Source organism: Cavia porcellus, unplaced genomic scaffold, assembly GCF_034190915.1.
Source record: "Cavia porcellus strain 051 isolate PalLab524CR breed Dunkin Hartley unplaced genomic scaffold, mCavPor4.1 scaffold_5, whole genome shotgun sequence".
In the NCBI taxonomy this organism is placed as follows: domain Eukaryota; kingdom Metazoa; phylum Chordata; class Mammalia; order Rodentia; family Caviidae; genus Cavia; species Cavia porcellus.
In genome coordinates, this window is record NW_026947488.1 from 25,250,930 (window position 1) to 25,273,599 (window position 22,670).

The 22,670-nt window shown below is 45.6% G+C and overlaps 1 protein-coding gene across 40 annotated transcripts in view; it reads right to left on the bottom strand.

Annotated features, from left to right (window-relative positions):
* Epb41l1 (erythrocyte membrane protein band 4.1 like 1) overlaps positions 1 to 22,670 on the bottom strand; it is a 115,219-nt gene that overhangs the window by 41,283 nt on the left and 51,266 nt on the right. For all 40 annotated transcript variants that reach the window (XM_023564198.2, XM_063248417.1, XM_063248415.1 and 37 more), the window contains 5 exons: positions 8,723 to 8,913; positions 7,474 to 7,638; positions 5,601 to 5,705; positions 4,928 to 4,970; positions 2,435 to 2,510 (listed from right to left, as the gene is read on the bottom strand). In XM_023564198.2, the coding sequence (XP_023419966.2) occupies positions 2,435 to 2,510; positions 4,928 to 4,970; positions 5,601 to 5,705; positions 7,474 to 7,638; positions 8,723 to 8,899 (566 nt within the window). In that variant the 5' untranslated portion in view covers positions 8,900 to 8,913. Of the gene's footprint in view, positions 1 to 2,434; positions 2,511 to 4,927; positions 4,971 to 5,600; positions 5,706 to 7,473; positions 7,639 to 8,722; positions 8,914 to 22,670 lie in introns of those variants that run through there.

The following is a 22,670-nucleotide window of genomic DNA, read 5'->3' on the forward strand; positions in this document are numbered from 1 at the left end:
AATTTGAGAGCTTTTTCCTACTATGACAGCATTTGTAATTTCTATTTCATTTTGAAGTTCAACAAAATTACTTTGCTGGTTTAGCCATTTAAAATAAATACTATGTAGTTTTAATTATATATCTAATACATTCTTATATGGGAAAAAATGCAAAGTTTAGAGGTGACTCTAAATTCCTCTTACACTCATTCTCATTCCTAATCCCTTCTCCAAGGTCATCAGTTATCCATGTGGTATGCTAGACATTTCCCCTTCACCAAGACACAAAAATGCATGTGGTTTGATTGATGGGTGTTTTTAACACATAAATGGTATTGAAGGCTATATTTGATTCTGCAACTCAATTTGTCACACCCAAGAATGTGCCTGACAGCCATTCCCATGTCAGCACGTACCACTGTCCCTCAGTTTAACTTCTGCACCTTACTCCATCCCGATGGACCTGCCTGCCAACGCTTTCCCAAAGCCTCTTATTGTGCCTCCAGCTCTAAGTGAATTGTCTAAGCGACCACAACAAAACAAACAAAACCAAACTGATTTAGAGAAACATTTCCAAACACCAGCCATGATTTTTAGTAACTTGTATGCACACTTGGATGATTTTACAGTTTTTAGGATCATTTAAAACCATTTTGTTATTGGTCTTCTGGTTAGTATGTTTGGGTTTTGTTGTTGTTCTTTGAGATAGGGTTTTACTCTGTAGTTCAGGCTGGCCTTGAACTCACTAGGTAACCTAAGTTGGCCTCAAACTCATGAAGATCCTCCTGCCTCAGTCTCCGAGCGTTCTTCCTTTAAGTGGGTTTTCTTAACACAATGTTTAGTGCTCTGTGACATTATTTCACAGTCAGAACTGAAACCCTAATGATAGAGGAATGGGGAGGGGAGAAAAGGAGAAGGGACCTTAAAAACAATTAAGATCTTTGTACATGTACCAACTCCCCACAGTAAATGTAATCAGTAGGTACTGCAAACAGGTACTAATAAAAGTAAAATTTTTAAAAAGAACTGAAATCCTTGCAAAAGTACGTGCAGCCTCAGCGCGTGCTCAGGGCCAAGCCATGAGCTCAGAATCAGCAGCAGCTCAAACATTGTATGTGTCATGTATAGGCCTGTGGCATTTTGTTCAAAAGTCTAAAATTTCAAATCACTGCCAAATGCTTTGACCAATCCTTCATTTCAATCAATTTGTCATTTTTGACCAGTTTATTTTGGGCCTAACTATTTTTGACTAAATCAGCTGTTCCTGCCACCCCACCTCCTGGGGCCATCTGTACTGGGCACAGCTAACTTCCCTCCTGGTGTCCCCACAAGTCCAATGCCCAGAGTATGGCACAAACAGGAAAAGGCACCGGTGGGCAAGACCACAGGGATGGGGACTGAATTGGCCTAAAGCTCAGAACTGGCTGCTGTCACTTTGGCCTGGAGCTGACCTCAGGGCTTAAAGTAGGGCTAATGAGGCCAATGCCTGGGGCCTGATCTATTCCAGGAACATCTGTCTAATCTCAAAGCCAGAGTTAGCGTCTTGACCTTGGTCTGTTACTTGGCAGGCATTTAGCAGGCATTAAAAGACTCAATGGAAAGAAGGCAGTAGCTTAGCCCTCTTCCCACTGCAGGAGAATTCTCAGGCCATGTGTTATGGTTGGGGTACACAGCCCATCCCATGGATGACACAGTCTCCAGATACCCTGAAGTGAGGCCATCTGTTTGAAAGGGGCTTAAGCTGAAGAGAAAGGCCTCTTCTTGCTTTGGTTTCCAGAGGCAGGATGAACCTGTGGACATTCCCACCCTCAAAGAGTTTCGTCCTCCCTTCTAATCTGCAGGCCACCTATCTATTGGTTCTGAGGCACAGGACTGTCCAAGTAATCCTGCCGGGCCAGCAGTCCAGGCTTGCTACCATGGGGGTCTCATGGCTCCTTTGACCTTACATATACTGAGATACTGGATCACACTTGCACATACAAAGAACAATCCCTCCTTATGCCCAGCATTGAAAAGCACTGCTTCACCCATAACACTGGCCTTTACATCTTGGGTTTGGTCTCTAACCAGGGATGGCCCATACTGATTTTAAAAGTTTACCTTAGTTGTCAACATTTAAAATTTATGGGTTTTGCTCTTAAATCTCAAGCTTCACCTCAACAACTGAGCCCAATCCCCAGGGAGTGATTACCTTACAGCTGAACAGTAACCACTTTAGTTGCCTGTCCTCTTCAGTTCATGATGGGTTCCCAGTCCCATGACACCGCCTTCTCTGAGGTCAAAGGTCAGCTTCCATTGACCACACTTGTGCCTGTTTCTTTCACATTGTCTGCTTGCTTTGCCAGTGTCCTGGGCTCACCAGACCTCTGTGCATACAGCCCCGTGTCTCCCAGGCCAGGTACCCACACCCACAGGCCTACAGGGCACCACTCAATCGTCCCTCCATAGCCCTCACCTTGTGATATCTTCTGTCAGCTGGGCTGGATCAGGAGGGTAGAATTTGACTGTGAAGGCAAAATTCCAGGAGCTGCCTGAGAGAAGAAGAGAAGAGGAGATCAGAGAAGCCCCACCATCCCAGTGGGTGGCCCAGTGTACCAGGCTATAGGCAACTTTTCAAAATCTCCTTCTATTTCAAATCTACAGACAGTCTAGTCTGAAACCCGGGACATTTTTACCACTTGATAGATGCAGAAACTGATGGTCACATTTAGAGACTTGTGAGCTAACAGCGGGGAGGAAAGGAGCATTACTTCAAAATACCGCTTCACCAAGAAAGTGCTCTAAAGGATACAATTGCAAGTGTGTTTAGGTGTGTTAAATAGATGACCATATTAATGTTTTTGATTGGATCATTGAACACAACTGTTTGCAGTCTCACTGTTTGAATGTCCACTTTGTATGCTTTAATCCTGTGACTTGAACAACTATCTCTAAAATGATAATGTGTAATCTATTAAATGGGGATTTCTTACTTTTTTTTTGTAGTTCTGTATTACTTGTACCCTTATACTGTTTTGCTTTGTTTTGTTTTTTCTCTTTTTCCTTTTAAATAAAATTTTTAAAAAATATATTGCTTCACCAAGCCTTACCATAGTCCTGTGATTAGCCCCACCTTGCAGATGGAGACACTGAGGCAGATAGAGGCAATAAGATGGCCAGCTTCAGGCACATTATACAAAGTTAATCTTCATAAACATCCTAGTAAGTTAGATGAAGATTCTGAGAGCTGAAATCACTTTCTAGGCATCATTCAACCCAGTTGGTGGCAGGGAACAAGTATCCAAGGTTATCCAACCCCAGAGCCCAGGCTCCTGACCATAAGAACTCTTTGGAAAAAAGAACTTCAAGGGGACAAGATCTCTGCCTCAGAGATAGTAACACTGATAGCAAGTAATAACAAAATAATATTAATAATTAATAATAATAAAAACAGCTAGTGCTCAGATATACTGTGAGCAAGCACAGTTGTAAATATTACACACAAGATAACTCATTTCGTTCTCATCGCAATCCTAAAGTTAAGCATTGTCATTATCCCATTTATAGGTGAGGAAATTGAGGCGCAAAACAGTTGAATGACACAAGAAATAACGTGGACTCAAATCTAGCAGTCTGGTCCCATGTCCCCACTGCCCCAGGGAAGCTGAAAGAAAACAGCCCCTGAGCTGGGTGCTGACCATGCTTTCATCATTTAATGTTACTCCTGCCTCATGAGACCATGTGCCAGGACTTCTCCAGGGGTCCCAGCTGATAGGATGGGAGGTGGTACCGCGGCTACCTTTGGAAGGTTAAGAGGCTGCTGTAGCCAACAGAAAGGAGAAAAAACTGCTTCTCTGTGGTCCCAAAGGGCAGGGCGAGGATGAATTGCTGGGAGTTACGGGGTGGAGTGAGGGAGGGGACAGTTGTAGTTTAAGGTGTCACAAGGAGCAATTGCCCAAAGGACTGGTCCGTGCTGGTGGCAGCCATGTGCATATGCTGAGGACAGATGCTGAAGCTTGACCATTCAGCCCGGCTGCCTCTCTTTTCCAAGCTCTTAGTATTTAACATTGCACACTTGGCCCTGTGCATATGTTGATTCCTTCACTGGAGCTGCCAGAGGTCAACATGAGCCCAGCCTTAGAACCCTGTCTACCCTAGAGGACTGTGCTTGGCCTATGTGGCTGCTCTTTGTCTCCAACTGACAAGAACCTACTGGAAGAATTCCTCAAGCCCCCTCAGGCAGAGTCAGCTGGCATCTCTGGGCCCAGCTGCCTGCTGTCATGGCAACAGGCTTGGTTACAGCTTTCCAGCCAGGGGACTACAGAGCTAGTGGGAGGGGCTCTGGGTGGAGGCATCTCTGCCTCCAAGCCCCTGGTTTCCACCTTCTGCAAGACCCTGCTGAGGCTACTGACTCCATCCCGACCTTCTGCCATTTGAAAGCTGCTCCACCTCTCCCAGCATGCCCTTACTCTCTGGGTCAGAAGCACAGGTTGTAGGCCTACTTGTCTGCCTCCTTCCGAGGCCCTAAACAAGAGCACAGGATGAGGTTGGGCTGAAGACTGGCTCAGTCAATATTTGGTTCTGTGACCTTGTGTAAGTAACTGCTTCTCTCCGGGGCTGTGAAAAATGAGCCCTGAGGTCTACACCAGCTCTGGACCAGAGGGTGGCTGTTTTCAGGCCATCTGTCTCCTTGTCCTGGATGACTCTGTAGGTCCCTTCTAGGGCTCACATCTGAATGCATTTGTGACTCCTCTGATAACTTGTACGACTGCACAGCTATTACTCTTCTCTAGGCCTCAGATCTGTCACTTATAAAACACTGCTCAACACTGTTCTGCACCCTTAAGGCTTGCAATGGAGAGGAAAGGAGCTTGCAGGTCAAGATGCACTTTCCAGAGTCAGAGTGAACAGCACAGGGAAGGGTCCCACCCACCCTTCCACTGCACCCCAACCACAGCCAGTCACTCACTCCGGATCTGCTTCTTGATTTCCTTGGAGGGGTCCAGCCAATTCTGAAAGAGAAGACAGATTCTTCAGAGGAAAGATAGAGGAGAGGGCCAGTAGGGACTGGGAGAGAAATATCCTGAAATGGTCAGTTGACAGTCTCAATGCCCTGCCCTGGAAGAGTCTTTTCCTTGGAATTGAGAGGTGAAGGGAACATGGCCTAGATTCCCCACAAGAATTGGGACCCATGGGACTGGGGATTTAGCTCAGCGGCATAAGCGCCTGTCTTGTAGGCAGGTAGTCGTGAGTTGGAACCCCAGTACCGATAAAAAGGAAAAAGACAAAAAAAAAAAAAAAAAAGAATTGGGACCCAGTACTGCGCTCTGATGTTGGCCTGGGGCAGCCATGATGCCCAGGTATTGAGCATCAGGTCAGACAGGAAACTCCAAAGATGAGTAGAAGGCACTGGCTTGTAGCCACCTCCATTCCCTCAGGCAATTCATGCAGCCATGGTGGGGTTCTCAGTTATTCATGGAGGGCTACTTACAAGTCACCAAAAGAACACTAGGGAGAGAGTGGAGACAGGACTGATAGGGTTTTCAGGTGACTAATGGAGACCCAGTGGAAACCTTGAGATACGGACATGACTGTGGAGGCCTAAGGGAAGAGGCCCACTCCATGCAACCCCCATCAGGCACCTTCTGGCTGTCAGCATCGCAGAAGGTCAGGCCAAAGTAGTCCTTCTCCAGGAGGTTGAGGTGCTCACAGACCAGGTCAAACAGCACCTGGCCCCGGCCATGCTTCTAAAGGAGAAAGCAGAGCTATCGTAAGACTAAGATGCACCTTAGGATGGGCTGGGCAAAGCCCAGGGCTCTACCAGAATAACAAGAAAGGCTCGATGAGCTTCTAGCACCCAGATGGGACCTCAGCCCTGCTGCCACTTGACTTTGCTTTCTGGGTCCTAAGAGATCCTGGGAGTGACAGTGCCCAGCTCCTCCAGGTTCCTCTAAACCCTGCTAGGCTCTTTCTAGCCCATGAGTTTGCTGGCTTGGAGGCAAGTGCAAGTTGGTGTATGAGGAGTGGCTGATTTCTCTTCCTTTACAACGATCAAGAGAAGGACTGGAAAACAAAACCAAAATCCTATGCCTAGGCCCTGGGGGTTCAGCTTACAGAGTAATTCTCCTTTTCCTGGTCTTTCCCCTCAGATGAGCTCTAAGTGAAAAACAAGGGCAAAAGCCACCCCTAGTTGGGCAACAAGTGAAAAAATCAAGAGGTGTACAGGGTTTCCATTGGCCTCTGCCAGAAGTATTCCTGTCAGAGCCACCACCTAACCCTCCTCCACTGTCACACAGCAAGGCCTGGGACACTCTGATCCACTCTCCTGGCCTGAGGATTCAGCATGACAGAGCTTCCCATTAGGTTCGGTACCCACAAGTCACAGGAGAGGAGACAAAAGTAAGCAAAAGGACCCAAATAGGAGGAGTTTCCACTCAGAGAAACAGGGGGCTCTAGAGAGAGATGGTAAGAACACTGTAGGTATGACTGGGTCCTGGGGACCAGGACCAGGCATAGCGATGAGTTTCTGAGCCTGAAGGAACTCTTCTAAGGAACTGGACCTGGCCTGGCCCCATCCATGTGCCACTAGGGCAGCTGAAGCAGCATTTTGGGACCATGGGCCATAAAGGAGCCCTTCTGCAGGAGCAAGAAAAGTGTTCACTCAGAAGAAATACACAGAAAACAGTAACACTGTGCAGAAAAGAGGGGCCTGACCTCCCAGGGTTCAGAAGTTAAGTCACAACCCTTAGAACCAAGGCGTGCTCCTGAAGAGCTCGGCAGTGTGACCATCCTCTGAACTCGTCCACACATGTAGGGAAACACGGGGTGTGGTGCATGGACAGGAGAAGAGCCCTTAAGGGACAAGGGGCTTCAGGGAAGGGGAGAAGGAGAACTCAGACAGGGTGAGTCTGAGCATGAGTAACTCTCAGGAGACGCTGGACAAGAGGCCAGAAGGGCCAAAGAGGAAGCATCTGTCATATCACTGCTAAGGGCCAGGATCACATTGCATGGGCTTCTACATAAATGAACACATCCTTCCAATGGACAACCTCCCTATGCCTCCTTAGACACAGCGTGGAATCTGCAGGCAAATAGTTTGTTGCCCTGGACAGGGGTGGTCACAAGGAAGAGAGGACCCTCTCTCTACTCAACAAATATCAAAAAAAGAGAGAGACTGTAGTCCAAGCATTAGTTTCTGCTGGGTGAGAGCCTGGTTTCTGGGCCTACTGGGCTGCAGATCAGCCCTTAGATAGTAGCAACCTTGCCAAGGTACAGCCGGCCTGAGGGACCTTTTCCTAGTGCCAGTCCTATGCCTTGTTGTTTGCAATCATAATCATCGCTTTCTGGGTCTTCTTGCCACCATCTGTATAAAAGAAGGCCAGGCCAGGTCATTGCTCCGGACATTGCAGTCGTTCCAGGACTCCTCTGGTGTGGTTCAGGCTGATACACACAGAGCGGCCTGGCCTGAGGCCAGCAAGACAGGTACGGGGCATATGGCACTGGGTGCTCTCCTACCTCCACCTCACACTCATACTCAGAGGCATCGAGCAGAGTGACTCGGCAGATGGCACTCTTGTACTTCTTGGCAATCTTCTGAGGTGACTTCTGGGCCTTGCTGGGCGTGGTCCTCTCCGACAGGCCATCGGCCTCACTGTAGTCCTTCTCTTCCATGTCTAAGCTCTGCAGGCCAAACCAAGGGAAGAGTTTGGTCAGTGAGCTTGAAACCATGGCCTTTCATACAAATGAGGAGCAAATGGGTGTTTTTTTTTTCTTGTCATTTTTCTGAGACAAGATCTTGCCATGTATTCAGACTGGCCTTAACTTCAGTATGTAGCCCAGGTAGCCTCGACCTCATGCTATTCTCCTGCCTCAGCCTCCCAACTGCTGGGACTACAGGCAAGCACCACATGCCCAGCATGAGAAGCCACTGGAATAGCTGCACAAAGACAGATCCAAAAATGAGAGTCACTTCCTACTGAGACCTGTGGAGTGTCCAGGCACCATGGCTGGATTGTGTAGGAAGAGAGCTCAAGTCACTAAATGCAGTAAGGGTTCAGCATCTCTCCCACAGGGTACTGCTGGCAGGGGAAGCCTCTGCAGGCAGCTACATCCCACAGAATTGAACCTGTGGCCAGAGCGCTGCCTCCCTACAACAGGCATGAGTCAGGAGAGCTCCAGTCTCCTTCTTCTCATCTGTTACTGCGTCCACAAGAGGCTGCGAACTGTGGACAAGTCCGACGGTGAGAAGGCCAGGACCTAAATTCCTTGATGACCTTGGCCTAGTCCTTGCCTTCTTTGGGCCTGTTGTGAGGCCCCTGTTAAGGGAGGTGTGAATTAGAGGACTAGAAGATTCCTTGAGTCCACTGTGGTTTTAGTTTGCTCCAGAATCAAACTGGTCTTGTCAAGCTAGAATGAAAACGCTCAAAGGTGGAAACTCAATGTTGAAAGAACATAGTTTTTAAAACCAGATCTAAGTTCAACTTCATTCTGTATGGCAATGTGACTTTGGGTAACCTGCTCCATTCCACTGAGCCACAATTTCTCCAAATGTAACGTGGGGAAATCAACTACTCGCTGAGGTTTGGGAAATTAAATATAAAAATGACCACAATGCCCTCAGGCTCAATGTTCATGTAACAAGTCATGAATGAATCTTAATTTCTTTCTTTCTTCCCTGCTGAGAAAATACGAAGGGCCTAAGATTGGGACATGAGGACTGGCCAGGCAGGAGGAGGAGGGATGCCCGATGACCTGGGAGAGCTACCTGTTCAGCAGGCCGGGTGTCCTGCTGGGGCAGATGCTTCTCATTGGAGTTGGCCTCTGGGTGGCCGTGGCCTGCAGGGATCACAGGGGTGGTCACAGCAGCAGCAGCCTCAGGTTGTTGGGGGGCTTCCTCTTGAGCCTTCTTCACCTCAGAATCAGGGCCTGTCTCTGTTGTCATGGTGACCAGCACGCCTGCATTGGCATGAAGGAGAACATGTGATGGGAGAGGGATGGTGACAATGTGACAGCGCAAGGGGCAGGAATCGCACGCAGAGAGAGACAGATGGAGATAAATGGACAAAAAGCCAGAGAGCAAGAAGGAAGGAGGCAGGGGCAGAGGGAACAGGCAGAGTGCAGTCATAGGAAGGGGTTAGTAGTGGCAGCCAAGGTCAAAACTGCTACTCTCACATTTTCAAGGATCCCAGCCTCTGAGTCCAGATCTGGAATCTGATCATTTTCTATGGCTAAAAGAGTTCTTTCTGGGGGGATTCTACTCTGCCAGGAACATAAGGGTCGTTACTGAGTGACCAGATCCCGGCAGGACTCTGGCCTGCTGTCTCTCTGGCCATAGTGCTTGGCGCATAGTAGCCCCTCAACAAATGCTGGATAAAATGAACTCAACCAAAAGAGCTCTAGCTTCCAAGTCCTTTAGGCAGTGAATCTGGGCAAGCCTCGGCCAGCCCCAAGCCACAGTTCCTATGAGCATACACACGCGTGCGCGCGCACATACACACATATACACACACACACACACACACCCCTGGTTTCACAGGGCTGCTGTCAGGATGAGTCCACAACAGGTAGGCACTTAAGAAAAACACATTGGGGAAGGGGAGACATGTTTCTGGGCCCATCCATGACTCCAAGGGTAGACGCCCCACTGCTAGTGATTTGAGGGGATCATTCAAGTGCCTCTTCCCTCTTCCTGCCCCATGGCCAATTTGATGTGGGATAGAGTGAAAAAGAAAGAAAGAAGGAAAGAAAGAAAGAAAGAAAGAAAGAAAGAAAGAAAGAAAGAAAGAAAGAAAAAAAAAAGACATTTTGCTCTATCTATGTAAAAGTCAGAGCTCAGCACCAACTCTGACACAAATGTGGCTATCACTTTACCTCTCTGGGATTCATCCACCAAGTGAGAGATTTAAGTGAGCCATCTCTGGGACAAACTATTCATAGCATTTTCCCTATGAGAATTAAATAAGGAGATTCCAGAGAGATGAAGGACCCACTGCCCAGTTAGTCTGTTGGAATCAGCCAACTGCAGAGAAAAAGAAAGAGAGAAAAAAAAAGACAAAATAACCTCAATGGACTTATCTCTGTGTTTTATATATCTAGTATCTGAAAGAATACCAGGTATGGTAGTACACACCTATAATCCTGGCACTTGGAAGGCTCAGGCAGGAGGATCACTATAACCCTGCCTCAAAAAAAAGGAGGAGGAGGAGGAGGAAGAGAAAGAGAAAGGGAAGTGAAAGAGATTCGTAGAAATGGGCTGAGATAAGAAGCTTCATTTTCTACTTCCTACATTTTGGAATTACATCTTTTTAAAGATGGTTAATGGACACATGGACAGAAACAGATAGACAGATACTAACCCACAAGATTTGTTTTTCATTGTCTTAGTAAAAGCACTCATTCTTGACTCCAATTAGTGGGTTTAAAAAAAAAAAAGTTTGGAACTAAAACCAAGAAACAAAAAAAAAGGGTAAGAATTCTCAGCTGTGGGCCAGGGATTTAGCTCAGTGGCCTAAGTGCCTGCCTGGCAAGCACAAGGTTGTGAGTTTGATCCCTGGTACCAAAAAGAAAAAAAGAATTTACAGCCCCAAGGCCAGGAGACCTCTGATGGCCACACAGACAGGCACTGGGTGCACTTTGGGCGAGCTACACGCTCCAGGCTCCCTGCCCCACCACTTCCTTTTCCCTACTCCATGGGGTTCTGAGGATCAAATCCAATGCCTTGGACACAGCGCCCTACCACCAAGCTATACCTGCAGCACATCACTTTTATTCTTTAGCTTCTCTCTTGCATTCCTGTGGGCATTTGCTTGGTCCAAAACAAAGAGTGCTGCACAGAAATTGAAGACTCTGCGTAGCCCACTGAGCCACAGGAGAGTTCCAGAGCCCTGAAGTGGTCAGGGGCACCCTGAGATCCTCTTCAGCAGGTCACAAGTAGAAAGCTTGGTGAGCCTGAGTTTGCAACACAAGTGAGGCTGTGTTGATACCAAAGCTGCTGTCAAGAAGATGAGCAGGAAGGGAAAATGTCGGTCATTATCGCCTCATCCCCACACACAGCTTTCCTCTTGAGCCATTACCCTGGGCCTTAGGGGTACAACTTCATGCCATAGCTACATAAAAGGCTCTCGCCACTCACATGACAGCTGGGCTAGCATCCAAAGTGACAAGAGTGGCCCTGGGGAAGCTCACAATCTAGGAAGGATCAAACTGAGACCTGTCTGCTGGGCTTGGGATATTTCCTAGGCCTGCACTTGAGAATACGGGCCATCATATTAGATAAGATCTATATGCAAGAAGACTCAAAATAAATGCCTACTTAATTTTGCTTTAAAAAACAGAATGTGCAGATGTACAGAATCTGTACACTTGCTGCTGTGAGAAGCAGAATCCACATGACCCTCACGGCCAGACATTGCTGGGGGGCATCCATTCCACCCCTCTGCTAGCCTCAGTCTGGCTTCAGCCTGGAGTCTCAGAACTTTCCTCCAAGCCTGAGTCTTCTTGGGAACAGCAGGAAATCGGTCTTAAATAAAGATCCCAGTCTTGCCTGCCTTGGTCTCCAGCAGGGTGTGCTGGCAGCCAGTACCACAGATAAGAAGCGCTGGCTATCTTCGGAGATAATTAAATCTACTCTTCTTTTACGTGTTAAACTCAGAAATCAAGAGACTCAAGTGATAGTCATTTCCTCAAACAGGGTATTCTGTTTTCAGACTAAATGCCAAGGAGGTACAAGGGCCACTTCCCTTAGACTTTAAAAGAAAAGGGGGTGCAGAAAATTATGGAAAATATCTGGGTGAAGAAAGCATAGGACACAATAGTTTGTACAGACTGATGCTATTTTAATTAACACACACACATAGATCCAGATGGTCCCCAATTTGTGACAGTCCTATTAATGATCTTTCAGCCTTACAAATATGTATGAAATTGTAGCCACACAACCAGTCTGTTTTTCAATTTCAGTACAGTATTAAGATGTGAGATATTCAGCACTGTACTTTGTGTTGAATGAGTTAGGCCAAATGTAGGCTCTTTTAAGTAATCTGAGTGAGCACATTTAACGTAGGCTAGCTAAGCTATGATATGTAGGTTAGGTATATTAAATGCATTTTTTTACTTATGATATTTTCAACTTAAAATTGATAGGGCTATTAGAATATAGTCTCAAGGTAAATTAAGGAGCATCTATACAGAAAACTTAGCAAAGCATTAGCTATGGTTATTTCTAGGCAGAAGCGTGGAATGTTATTTTTCTTCTTTCTATTTAAGTATAATTCTTGGGTTTTCTGCTGTACTGGGAGATTCCTTAAATGGTTTTTTAATAAACTTATGTATTTATTTAGAAATGAGATCTTGCTTTGTTGGCCTTAGACTCCTAGGCTCAAGAAATCCTTCTGCTATAAAAAATAGAGGTTAAAAAATAATTTTTTTTGATGCATATGGCTTGGTATGATAGGATGAAAGGAAGTAAACAAAATCTGTTTAAACATTTTATAAAATTTGTAAATTAGGGCCAGGGATTTAGCTTAGACTACTAAGCACTCACCTGGCGAGCAAAAGGTCTTGAGTTTGATCCCTAGTACCAAAGGAAAAAAAATTTGTAAACTGAAAGAAAAATACATTATTTTTGAAACCTATGATGAATCTTTCTTTCACAAGTTCAAGGATTAAAGAATTGTTTCTTATTTGACCACAGAAAAGGAGGCAAGAACTCAGCCTTGGTTGATGGAGCAGACAGAGCCATGTGGACACGGGACCATAACGGACCCTCAGGGAAGGCACATGCTGGCTCCTGTGGAGGAGGCTGCTGCTACAAGACGATGCTGTCCCTGGGGATGGCTGGGTGATTTAGATTTGCCAGTGTACATTTCAGCCTCTGAACAGAGTCTGGGGCCTGGTAACCTTGAATGGCGCCTACAGTTCCCTAAGGAATCTTCTAAGGTAGGGGATACAGGTGAGGTTAGGAACTTTTAGCTAAGAGATGGCAGAGAGGGTATTTAAGCTGAGTCACCATGTGGACAAACATCCATAGATGGGATAAAGAAGATGTTCAGGGACTAAAGAAGAGACCTTGACATTCTGACTCCTCAAAACAGCTATGAAGGGGTGCTCCATAGCTTATCAGGACAGACAAGATAAATTTGGGGAGAAGTAAAGGAGCTGGATGGTATAAGCAGCTTTGCAAAACTCAGAAGTACCCCTGATCACTGAGAAGAACAGGACTTCTACAACTGAACAGTGCTATTGCTAGACTCAGGCCAGGGTGGCAGGGCAGGGGCCCTGCAACGGTGGTTAAGAGCACAGGATCAGGCTTTGGAGTCAGACACACAGAGACCCAAAGCCAACTCCAACACTCCCTTGCTTTGTGACCTTGGGAAAGTGATTTCATGTCTCTGAGCCTCAATTATATGTCTACAAAGCCAAGATACTCTTCCCTCCCTTTCAGGATGCCGGTGGACATTCAGGAAAATAATTCAAAGACAGCACTTAACATGGTGTGTGCCCCATAAAAGAACCCTGAGAGGTAGATCTGTCATTACAAGCAGGGATGGGAAGAAGCCGCACTGAGGACTTCCCTGAAACAAGAGCATGGAAATGCCTGTACCCATGGATGCAGAAAGAGATGTTCCACAAGACAGAAGCCAGCAGGGCCAGACTGATGACACCAACATTATTAGAGGACAAATGCACAGGATTAGAAAAAAGAAAGGACAGCCAGAAAAGTGAACGCTGACAGCACTCTGTCTGGGAACAGAGGCCCAACGCAGTTCAGAATGTTTGCCTGGTCTGGGATGGCTGGTCCAGCAGGCTGCCCACATCTGAGGCTCTGCAACATTGCAACTTTTGTCTGTCTTCCTTGGCGTCCCTTTTGTGGGCACCAAACAGCCTTCTTGCACTATGGCTTTCCATCTTGGAGGCCTACAGAGAGACGATGTCCCAGACCAGCTGAGACAATATTCACTGGGCCGGGCAATTATATTACTCCTTAAAGACAAATCAGCTGGCAATCTGGTTAACCTTCTAATTAGGGTTAGCATGAGTCAGCATCTCTGAGCCCAGAGCCTCAAATTTGTTCTTCTATTGCATCTTTCCAGCTAATGCCCAGATCTAAACCACTATCAACTCAAACTAGGATGGCTGCCCTAGTCTATGCCAAGGCTTCTCTGTGGCCAGTCAGGGGTTTATCTTCCACAGGGCAGTTACAAAGAAAAATCTTTCCAAAACTCCAACTGGACACTCTCTTTAAAACCTCCAATAGCTCCAGGCATGGGGGCACACATCTATAATCCCAGCACTCAAAAGGCTGAAGCAGAACTGCCTTAAGTTCGAGGCCAGCTACATAGTGAGTTCAAAGCCAGCCTGACCCGCGAGCCCGTTTTAAAAAAAAAAGACAAAAACCTCCAATGGTTTAACGTTAAAATAAAACATAAACTCCAAGCCAGTCATGGTGATGCATGCCTATAATCTCAGCTACTTGAGAGGTTGAGGCAGGAGGATCACAAGTTCTAATCTAGCCTGGGCAAAACTCTGCCTCAAAATAAAAAGTAAATAAATAAATCAATAAAGCTAGCTCAATGCAAAGCTCTGGGTTCAATTCCCAAGAAGAAAAAAATTTTAAAGTGCAGGTGCTTTATCAGGCCATAGGCCCCACATATGGCCCCTGCGTATCTTTCCAGATCTGCTCCTCCCACTGCCTGCCCCCTACAGCCTCCCCGCCCCACCCTCACAATGAGCCTGTCATAAAGGCTCTCTGTCTTTCTGCAGTGTCAACCTTGCCTCTACATTGAGGTTTTACCCTTAACATCCCCTTTGCATGGACAGCAATTTCTCTTGACATGACAGTTCTTACCTTCAGGTCCCAAATCTAGTGCGTTGTTTTGTTTCTATTTTTTATCATGGCAGGCTCAGTTATTTCTCTGTTTTTGTCTTTGTTATACCATTTCTGTTTCCCTGGTAGTGGGGGATTGAATTTAGGGCCGCACACACACTGTGCAAGCACTCTACCGTGGAGCTACATCTCCAGCCCTTTTTATCTTATTTTGACACAGATGAACACCCAATTTAGAATTCTCTTGCTTTATTATCTCTAGTAGCTGGGATTACAGGGATGGGCCACCGGACAAGGCTCATTTTTAACCATGTTTAAGTGTAACAATTCAGGGGCATTAATTACATTCACAAAATTGTACAACAATAGCCACTATTTGCTTCCAAAAATTTTCATCATCCCAAACAGAAACTTTGAATCCATTAAGCAAGTATACTAGGTTTGTCTGTTTTCATAGTAACCAGCACAAACCAAACTTATATCTATTGACAGTTTACATTTTGTTCTTCTTCTTCCTCTAAAATATAAACTCCAGAATCATCTCTGTTTCAATTGCTAGTATCCCTAGAGTAAAAACAAAGAAAACAATAAAAACAGGGCCAGGGTCATACTCAGTGGTGAACCTTGCAATCAAGGACCTGCAACTCAGGTCCTGAGTTTGATTCCCAGTACACACACACACACACACACCAAAAAAAAAAAAAAAAAAAAAAAAAAAAAAATCTTAACATGTAGCTGGTTTGGTGGCTAATACCTGCAAGTGGGAGATCCGCATGAGGCTGAGGGAGAAGAATTTTCAGCCCTGGAGTTTGAGACTGGCCTTGGTAACCCAATAGGAAAACCCAATCTCAAAACAAAACAACAAAACAGTCTACAATATTAATATTTATAGAGTTCGTTATTGTCAGACATTGACCTAGGTACTTTACATCAACAAACTCAAATAATCTTCACAATTATCTACCATAGATATTCTTATCTCCATTTTATAGAAGAAGAAATTGAAGCAGAGAAGTTAAATAATCTGTTCAAGATCACACAGCCAGTAAATGAAAATGTCAGAGTTCCCCTGGCAGCCTTCTTGGCTACCAGCCAGTCAGCTTCTCCTGATGATTTATCAGACCTTCAGTTGCTGATTTTCCCATCCAAATTCTTGATATTATCCTACTTATTTAACTGATGAGCACACACTAGCTCAAGGAGGCAAACTGATTTGCACAAGGTCACGAGGCTGTGCCAGATCCCTCTGACTCTGAAGTCCTTCCCATTTTATGATGTTTTGGCAACTTCAGGGGGCTCAGCTGGTACTAATTTCCCCATGGGACTAAAGTTGGCCAGGAAAGACTAGCTGAAGTTGAAAAGCAAATCCTCAGGAAGAGCTGCACTCAGAACCATAGCTTCCTGTTTCCATGTCCCTACTTCCTACCTGATGGGCCTTGAGCAAATTACTTCCTCTTTCTGAGTATGTTTTCTCATTTGCCAAAGGATGAGAGTCCCTATCTTCCATATCAGAGTAAAGCCACGATAATAGAGCATACTGCAGAGTGAAGACTTTGAGATCCAAAAGTTAAAGTCGCCCAAATACAGAGGAGGGAATGCTATCTGAGAAGCAGATCTTCGCATACATACACTTAGCAGGGCACAACATGCGGGCAAGCAAACCACTTACTCCCTACACAGCAAGGCTGTCTCTTCTAAACCTTGGGCACTACCACCCCAAGGACTTTTGCACAGGAAGCATTGAGGATTCTTATCCAGATGAGAGTTGAAAAAGCAGTAGGAAGGAGGAAAAAAATGGAAGAAGAAAAAGGGGAGAGGGACAAAAACGAAGTGGACAGAGTATAAGAAACACCAAGACACCAAGAAAATGCCAGGCAGAAAAAAACAAAACAAAACTCTTGTTTTGATGTTTTGAGTAATCACATCCCCTAGACAACCCTTCTCTGTTTTTCTGGAGGTCAGGGGCATGTCTCTCCCAGTCCCTGCAAAGATACCTGGGCTAGGCGTCTATTTGCACTCCCATCTACAGCCTGCTTGAGGAAGAGAGAAGCTGACCCACTGAACTGTCCCTTGAGCTTTTGCCCGCTGTTTCTGGTTGGGTATGACTGACAGAGGCACTGGCATAAGGGCTGGGACAGAAGAAAAGGTGCGTTGAGGACACCTTCCCCTACTTCCCTCGCAGTGGGCCTAGCAGTGGCTGAGGCCACCCCACGACAACTCCTTGCCCTGCTACAGCATTCGTGGAGCTCAGGTAATGATGACTCCTCCCTCCTCTTGTTCAGGCCAGGTGATGACAACGGCTTCTGTCATTGCTATTTGTGGGTGTCTCAGTACCCGTGCAAGTTCCCTTAACCCTTCTCGCAGCTGTATTAGCATCTCCCCAGCTGAAGCCTCTGAGTAGAATTGTTTTCTGCCAGAATTGTATCTGCCTGATACACACCTGGTACTAAATGCGTATACGAATCAAGGAGGAGGGGAACCCAGAGGAGGTTGCATGGCCTAAGTGGCTTAGGGGGACAAAAGAAACACAAGGAGACCTTCAGCAAGTCCATTATCCTCCCTGTGCCTCAATTTCTTCATTTGTAAAATCATTAAGATAACTTTGCTTTCCTGACAGGTTTCCTATGAAAATGGAATTAGATCATGTCTATAAAGTGCTTAATACATGCCAAGCCATTGAATTAGTGTGCTAGAGATGCTAGTCTTATCTTCAGTCTTAAATCCAAACATTAACATGTTAGCAATCACATAAAATATAGGATTTTTTTTTCTTTTTCTATGTATTTACCAGTTTCTCTACTATGGACATATGTAACTTTAGGAATCAGAAAAAAAAATTGAAAGAGAAAACACATAGAACACACCAGCACCTATTAAGGCTTATTCATACTCTTAGTGGCTGGAGGTGATGTTACTTCCCACAGGGATTTTCCAAGCATGGGACATTCCATTCCTCCAGTGACACTCTGGAGAGATGTGAATGGAATGATCAGAGGGTGCAGCCTGTGCCCATCCCAGCCAGATCTGCAGGAGCACTGAGCATCAGTCACCTTGCTGGTAGGTGCTCAGGTCCAGGGGTGGCTCCAGGGAGATGCCAATTTGTCAGAGGTCTGCGGTACTCATGGGCACTGCATTAAATAAAATCTAGCAATGCTAACAGGCTGTCACCCATCAGCATTGGCTTTTTACCCAAAGTTTCACATGCTACCTTGGAGCCACAGATGTGTAGTTGTAGGTTGGGGACCACGAAACAGCCCAGCTCTGCAGAGTAACAACATCAAAAAGGAGAAAGACCTCCCACTTGGACCATGCTGATGACAGTAGAGGAGGCAGCCAAGGCTTCCTTTGGCAGGGCACCCTCTGAGAGCCAGACAATGTGCTGACTGCCTTTCAGCTTTATCCCATTTGAGCTGTGCAGGGGCCACACAGCACAGGGGGCTTATCCTGAGCCAGTCAAGGTCACTCTGCTAGTCAGCTTGAATATAGCAGGCCTGGGACCCAGCTCTACTGGCTCGTAGCTCAGTACTCTTCCCCCTCAATCCTGCCACATCCCACCTCCAACTTGGTATAAACCCTGTAACCAACGCTACCGTTGCTCTGGATGTAGAAACCATAACAGCGGTATCAATTCCTCCCACATACAGGGCACTTTACAGTGGAAGGATCCTTTATAATCATCATTTTGCTCGGACCTCACCAATCGGCTGGTGTGAGGAGGGCATAAAGAGCAGCGGTTATGCAAATAGGCTGAAGCCAGAACTGGAATCCTGACTTTGCAGGCTTGGTGACCTTGGGCAGACTATGTAACCCCTGAGAGGCAATGTGAGCAGGTAAAATGAGAATAATACTTGCTTTACCTCAAAGAGACAGAACAAAACAAGCTAATGCATCAAAGCTCGCCATGCACAGTATTTAACAGAGAAGGCTCTCGGTGGATGGTAGAGATAGCTTTGATCAGTAAGGCACCACTACCATACAGATGGACAAACTAGGGTTAAGAGAATACACGAGACTTGTCCAAGGACACACAGGGAACAGACACCAGAAAGGCTCAAGAATGAGTTTACACTGTCCTAGAGAACTTGAACATTCCATAGGTGAGGTTATCCATATTGTTAAGTAAAAGAAGTCTCCTTGGGACACCCCCACCTTTTGAGAATGACAGAGACAGAGCCTCTTCCAAAGAGGAAGAAGCAGCAAATCTTAAAGAGCAATTCTCATGGTCTCGTTTTCTGACTTTCCCTCACTTGACTTTCATTAACTGTTTAAATGCTGTTCATTGTCAGTGGAATTAAGAATACAGCAAAACAGGAAGTAATGTTAAATGTCTATGGATGGAATGCTGGCCCAATTAGCTAGAGTTTTCCATTAAAAATTAACTACATGGCCAGGGATTTAGCTCAGTGGCAAAAGCACCTGCCTGACAAATGCAAGTTTCAATCCCTGGCACCAAAAAAAAAAAAAAAAAAATTAACTACAAAACTATTACACACCTATTATGATTTTTATTTCTTTTGCAGTGCTGGGATCAAACCTAAACACTTGCACATGCTAGGCAAACACTCTCCATTGAACAACCCCAGCTATGAAAATTTCTGAGACAGATTTTAGGTACTGATGTAGAAAGAAGTCAATATATAATTAAGTGAAAATGCAAGTTCTAAAACAATATTGCAGTTCATGATTCTACTCTGGTTGGCATGTTATATAGGTATAGAAAATATTCTAGAAGGATGTACACTGTCATTGGCTTCATCTGGAAAGTACGGTTTAGTGAGGCAGCTAAGGGTGAATTCACACTTCTGAATTATTAGGACTTTTCACAAGTTAGTTTTGTAATTAAAGGACAAGAACATTACAGAAAGATTTGGCTCAGTTTTATTTACTTCCCATGGCACTTGCTATAACTCCATTTCTACCTGTTTCTTCCAGTCTATAGATAAATCTAATTTTATACCACTGTAACCTGAATGCTCATAATTTTGTGGGGTTTTCCCATTTAACATTAATTGTTTCAGAAGTACTTTGACACTGTATTATCAGCATCACAGCCAAGGTTCATGGGTGCTTTCCTATGTGCTAGGTACCAAACAAGTTTTAGATGCTTTAACTCACATGGTCTTTATGATGATTCCAAAAGCAAGTACATATACTAGCCATATAACCATATAACAGATAGGGAAATTGAGGCTCGATGAGATGAATTCATTTACCAAGGCCTTGTGGCTACTAAGGACAAAAACAAGACTTAAGCCCTGGTCTGTGTGAGTCCCAGCCTCTCACTGGAGAGTTCTGTATCATGTTCTCAGCACTGATACACATAGTGCCCGGCCGAGGATGGTCAACTTATATTTTTTTTGATTTTAAAATAACACAATGATATAAAAGTAATATGTATTAGTAGAAATCATACTTCAAAAAGAATTTTTTTGAGACGGGGCCTGGCTACACAGTTCAGGCTGGCCTTGAACTCAGTATGTAACACAGGTTGGCCTTGATTTTGTGGGAATCCTCCCACCTCAGTCTCCAACATGCTGGGATTACAAGCATGCACCACTACACCTAGATTCAAATTTTGAATTTTGATGTTTTCCTAGACTATCCGTACGCCACAGGAGACTCTCTTGGGATGCTGGTCAGCACTGCAGTTATAGGTCAGTCACATACTACAGTACCCTGTGTTGCAAAGCCAGAATATTCAGTAGGGTAGGTATATTTAATGCATTTCTGACTTCAGATACTTTAAAATAATGATGGGTTTATGGGGCCGGAACCCCATTTCAATTGAAATATATCTGTACAGGGTAGTGAGTGAAAAGAATGTGGCAAGTAGGGATGGCAATAATGTGGCAGGTGTTGGGTCTTACAACTTGTATGACCTTGAACAAGGCATTTCCTCTCTGCTTAGCTGGCTCGATCATTCTTCCACTGATGTGCTGATCAATGAGCAACACACTGATGTAGAACAATAAATAGAATATAAACCTTGCTCTCAAGGAAGTCAGAGGCTAGTCTCAACTTACTGAGGGAGAGGATCTAACCCAGCCCCACCTCTGTCACGAGGCTGTCACAAGCATGAAATGAATAAAAGATGCAAAGATACTCTGCCAGCACACAGCTCCATATCTGCGACAGGGATTTCTGTAGCTGTTCACTACTGCATGTTATTTTATCCAGTGGATGTTCCAAAATGTTCTCAATCATCTTCCCATTGTTGGACATTTAGTCCTAATTTGCTGCTATTATACAGAAGCTCTCTGATGGAGATTTATCCACAGAAAATAATTCAAAGGAAAAAAAGAGCCAGATGCTCAAGGAAGATGCTGCCTAACCTTCCAAATGACTGAAGGAAGGCCCGTCTTTTTCACATTCACCAGACTCAACTGAATTCCTCACCCTCACAGCCTTCCCCACGCCAAGCTGCCCCTCCCTCAACCTGAAGAGCCACCCATCACTCAACAGACATCTTAGTGGATTTGCAGTCTCCCTTCCCAGGCCTCCAAGTCCCCAGTGTGAGGCTTCTCTGCAAAGTCACAGTCCACCCTTCCTTGTAGGTCATACAGCCACCAAAGGACCTTCCCAAAACAGTCCTCATGTCTTCTGTAGATTGAAATCTTGCAAAGGTCCTTGGAGCTCCAGGCTCACGTGAAGCCCAGATACCTCAGGCTGACATTTAAGAGAGACAAGGGGAAAGAAGCAGTGCTCACCAAGCTCTCACCATGAGCCAGCGCGGTGCCAGGTGCTTTACATAACAACCACAACTCGGCCTCTATGACATAGGGTGTTCACACACATTTTTCAAATGAAGCAACTGAGGTTTAGAGTAACTAAGAGGTGTGCCCAAAGCCACACGGCTGGTACTCAGCAGGACTGTGACTACAGCCTCGCTCAGGTCCATCCAATCTAGTTTCATGACAGACTGAACCACGGGTTGACTTTCTGAGTCACTTCCCAATTCCCCCAGCCCCCAGCCCCTGCAGCTGTGTGTCCCATGCACACCACACACCCACCCTCCTTCAAGGGCACCCATCTTTCTTCTCCTCTGACCTGATCTTGAAGCCTTCCCCAGTACCAGAATAGGAACCCATACTGAACAAATATGGCAGTGTATTTTTACTTTCATAAAATTGTATCTATGTCTCTCTAACTAGAAGAAGGCCAACAGCAACCCCTCTCTGAGGGGTCACAGCCCATAACTCTTTGTCCCTACCCCTCAAGACCTCAGCATTATTCAAGTCACAGAGCCACCCTTGCCTAGCGGGACCTAACACACAGACCCAGATCAGCTCCAGACAGCAAGCTGGTACTCCAGAGCACTGCCCAAGGAATAGAGTCATGGTAGAGGAAAGGGATCTGGACTCACACAGCCTTACACATTCCAGCTGTGCAGCCTCATAATTTTTTTGCACGTCAGTTTCTCAACTATAAAAAGCGAATATCCTATCTAAAAGGGCTGCTTATCACAGTGCATGGTATACAGTAAGTGTTCTATTACTCACTCTGAGTAATCACTGGTATCACGCGAGGTAAATATTACCATTCCCTTTTAGTAAATGATGCAAAGAAGCCCAAAGATGCCAGGCTGGAACTCAGAATCGCTTCCCATCTCAGCCTGTCAAGACACCCTCTCTGCTGCCCCCTGGGGGCTCAGGCCCACGGCATCTCTAGGCAGCTCTGTAAACACCAGGAGGGTCCAGGGCCACTGGCTGCCCTTTGTTAGCTCTGGCCCATTACCTGTAAGGCATTGCTTTCCTCTTGCTCACCCCACTGGGGAAAGGAAACATTTTCCAGGGAAGAGCCTCAGACTCCAGGCTCTAAAGACCAGCACCCGACAGAGTTCTGTGTATGGACACACAGCCCAGGGAAAAAGGCACTTGGGCTGTGAGAA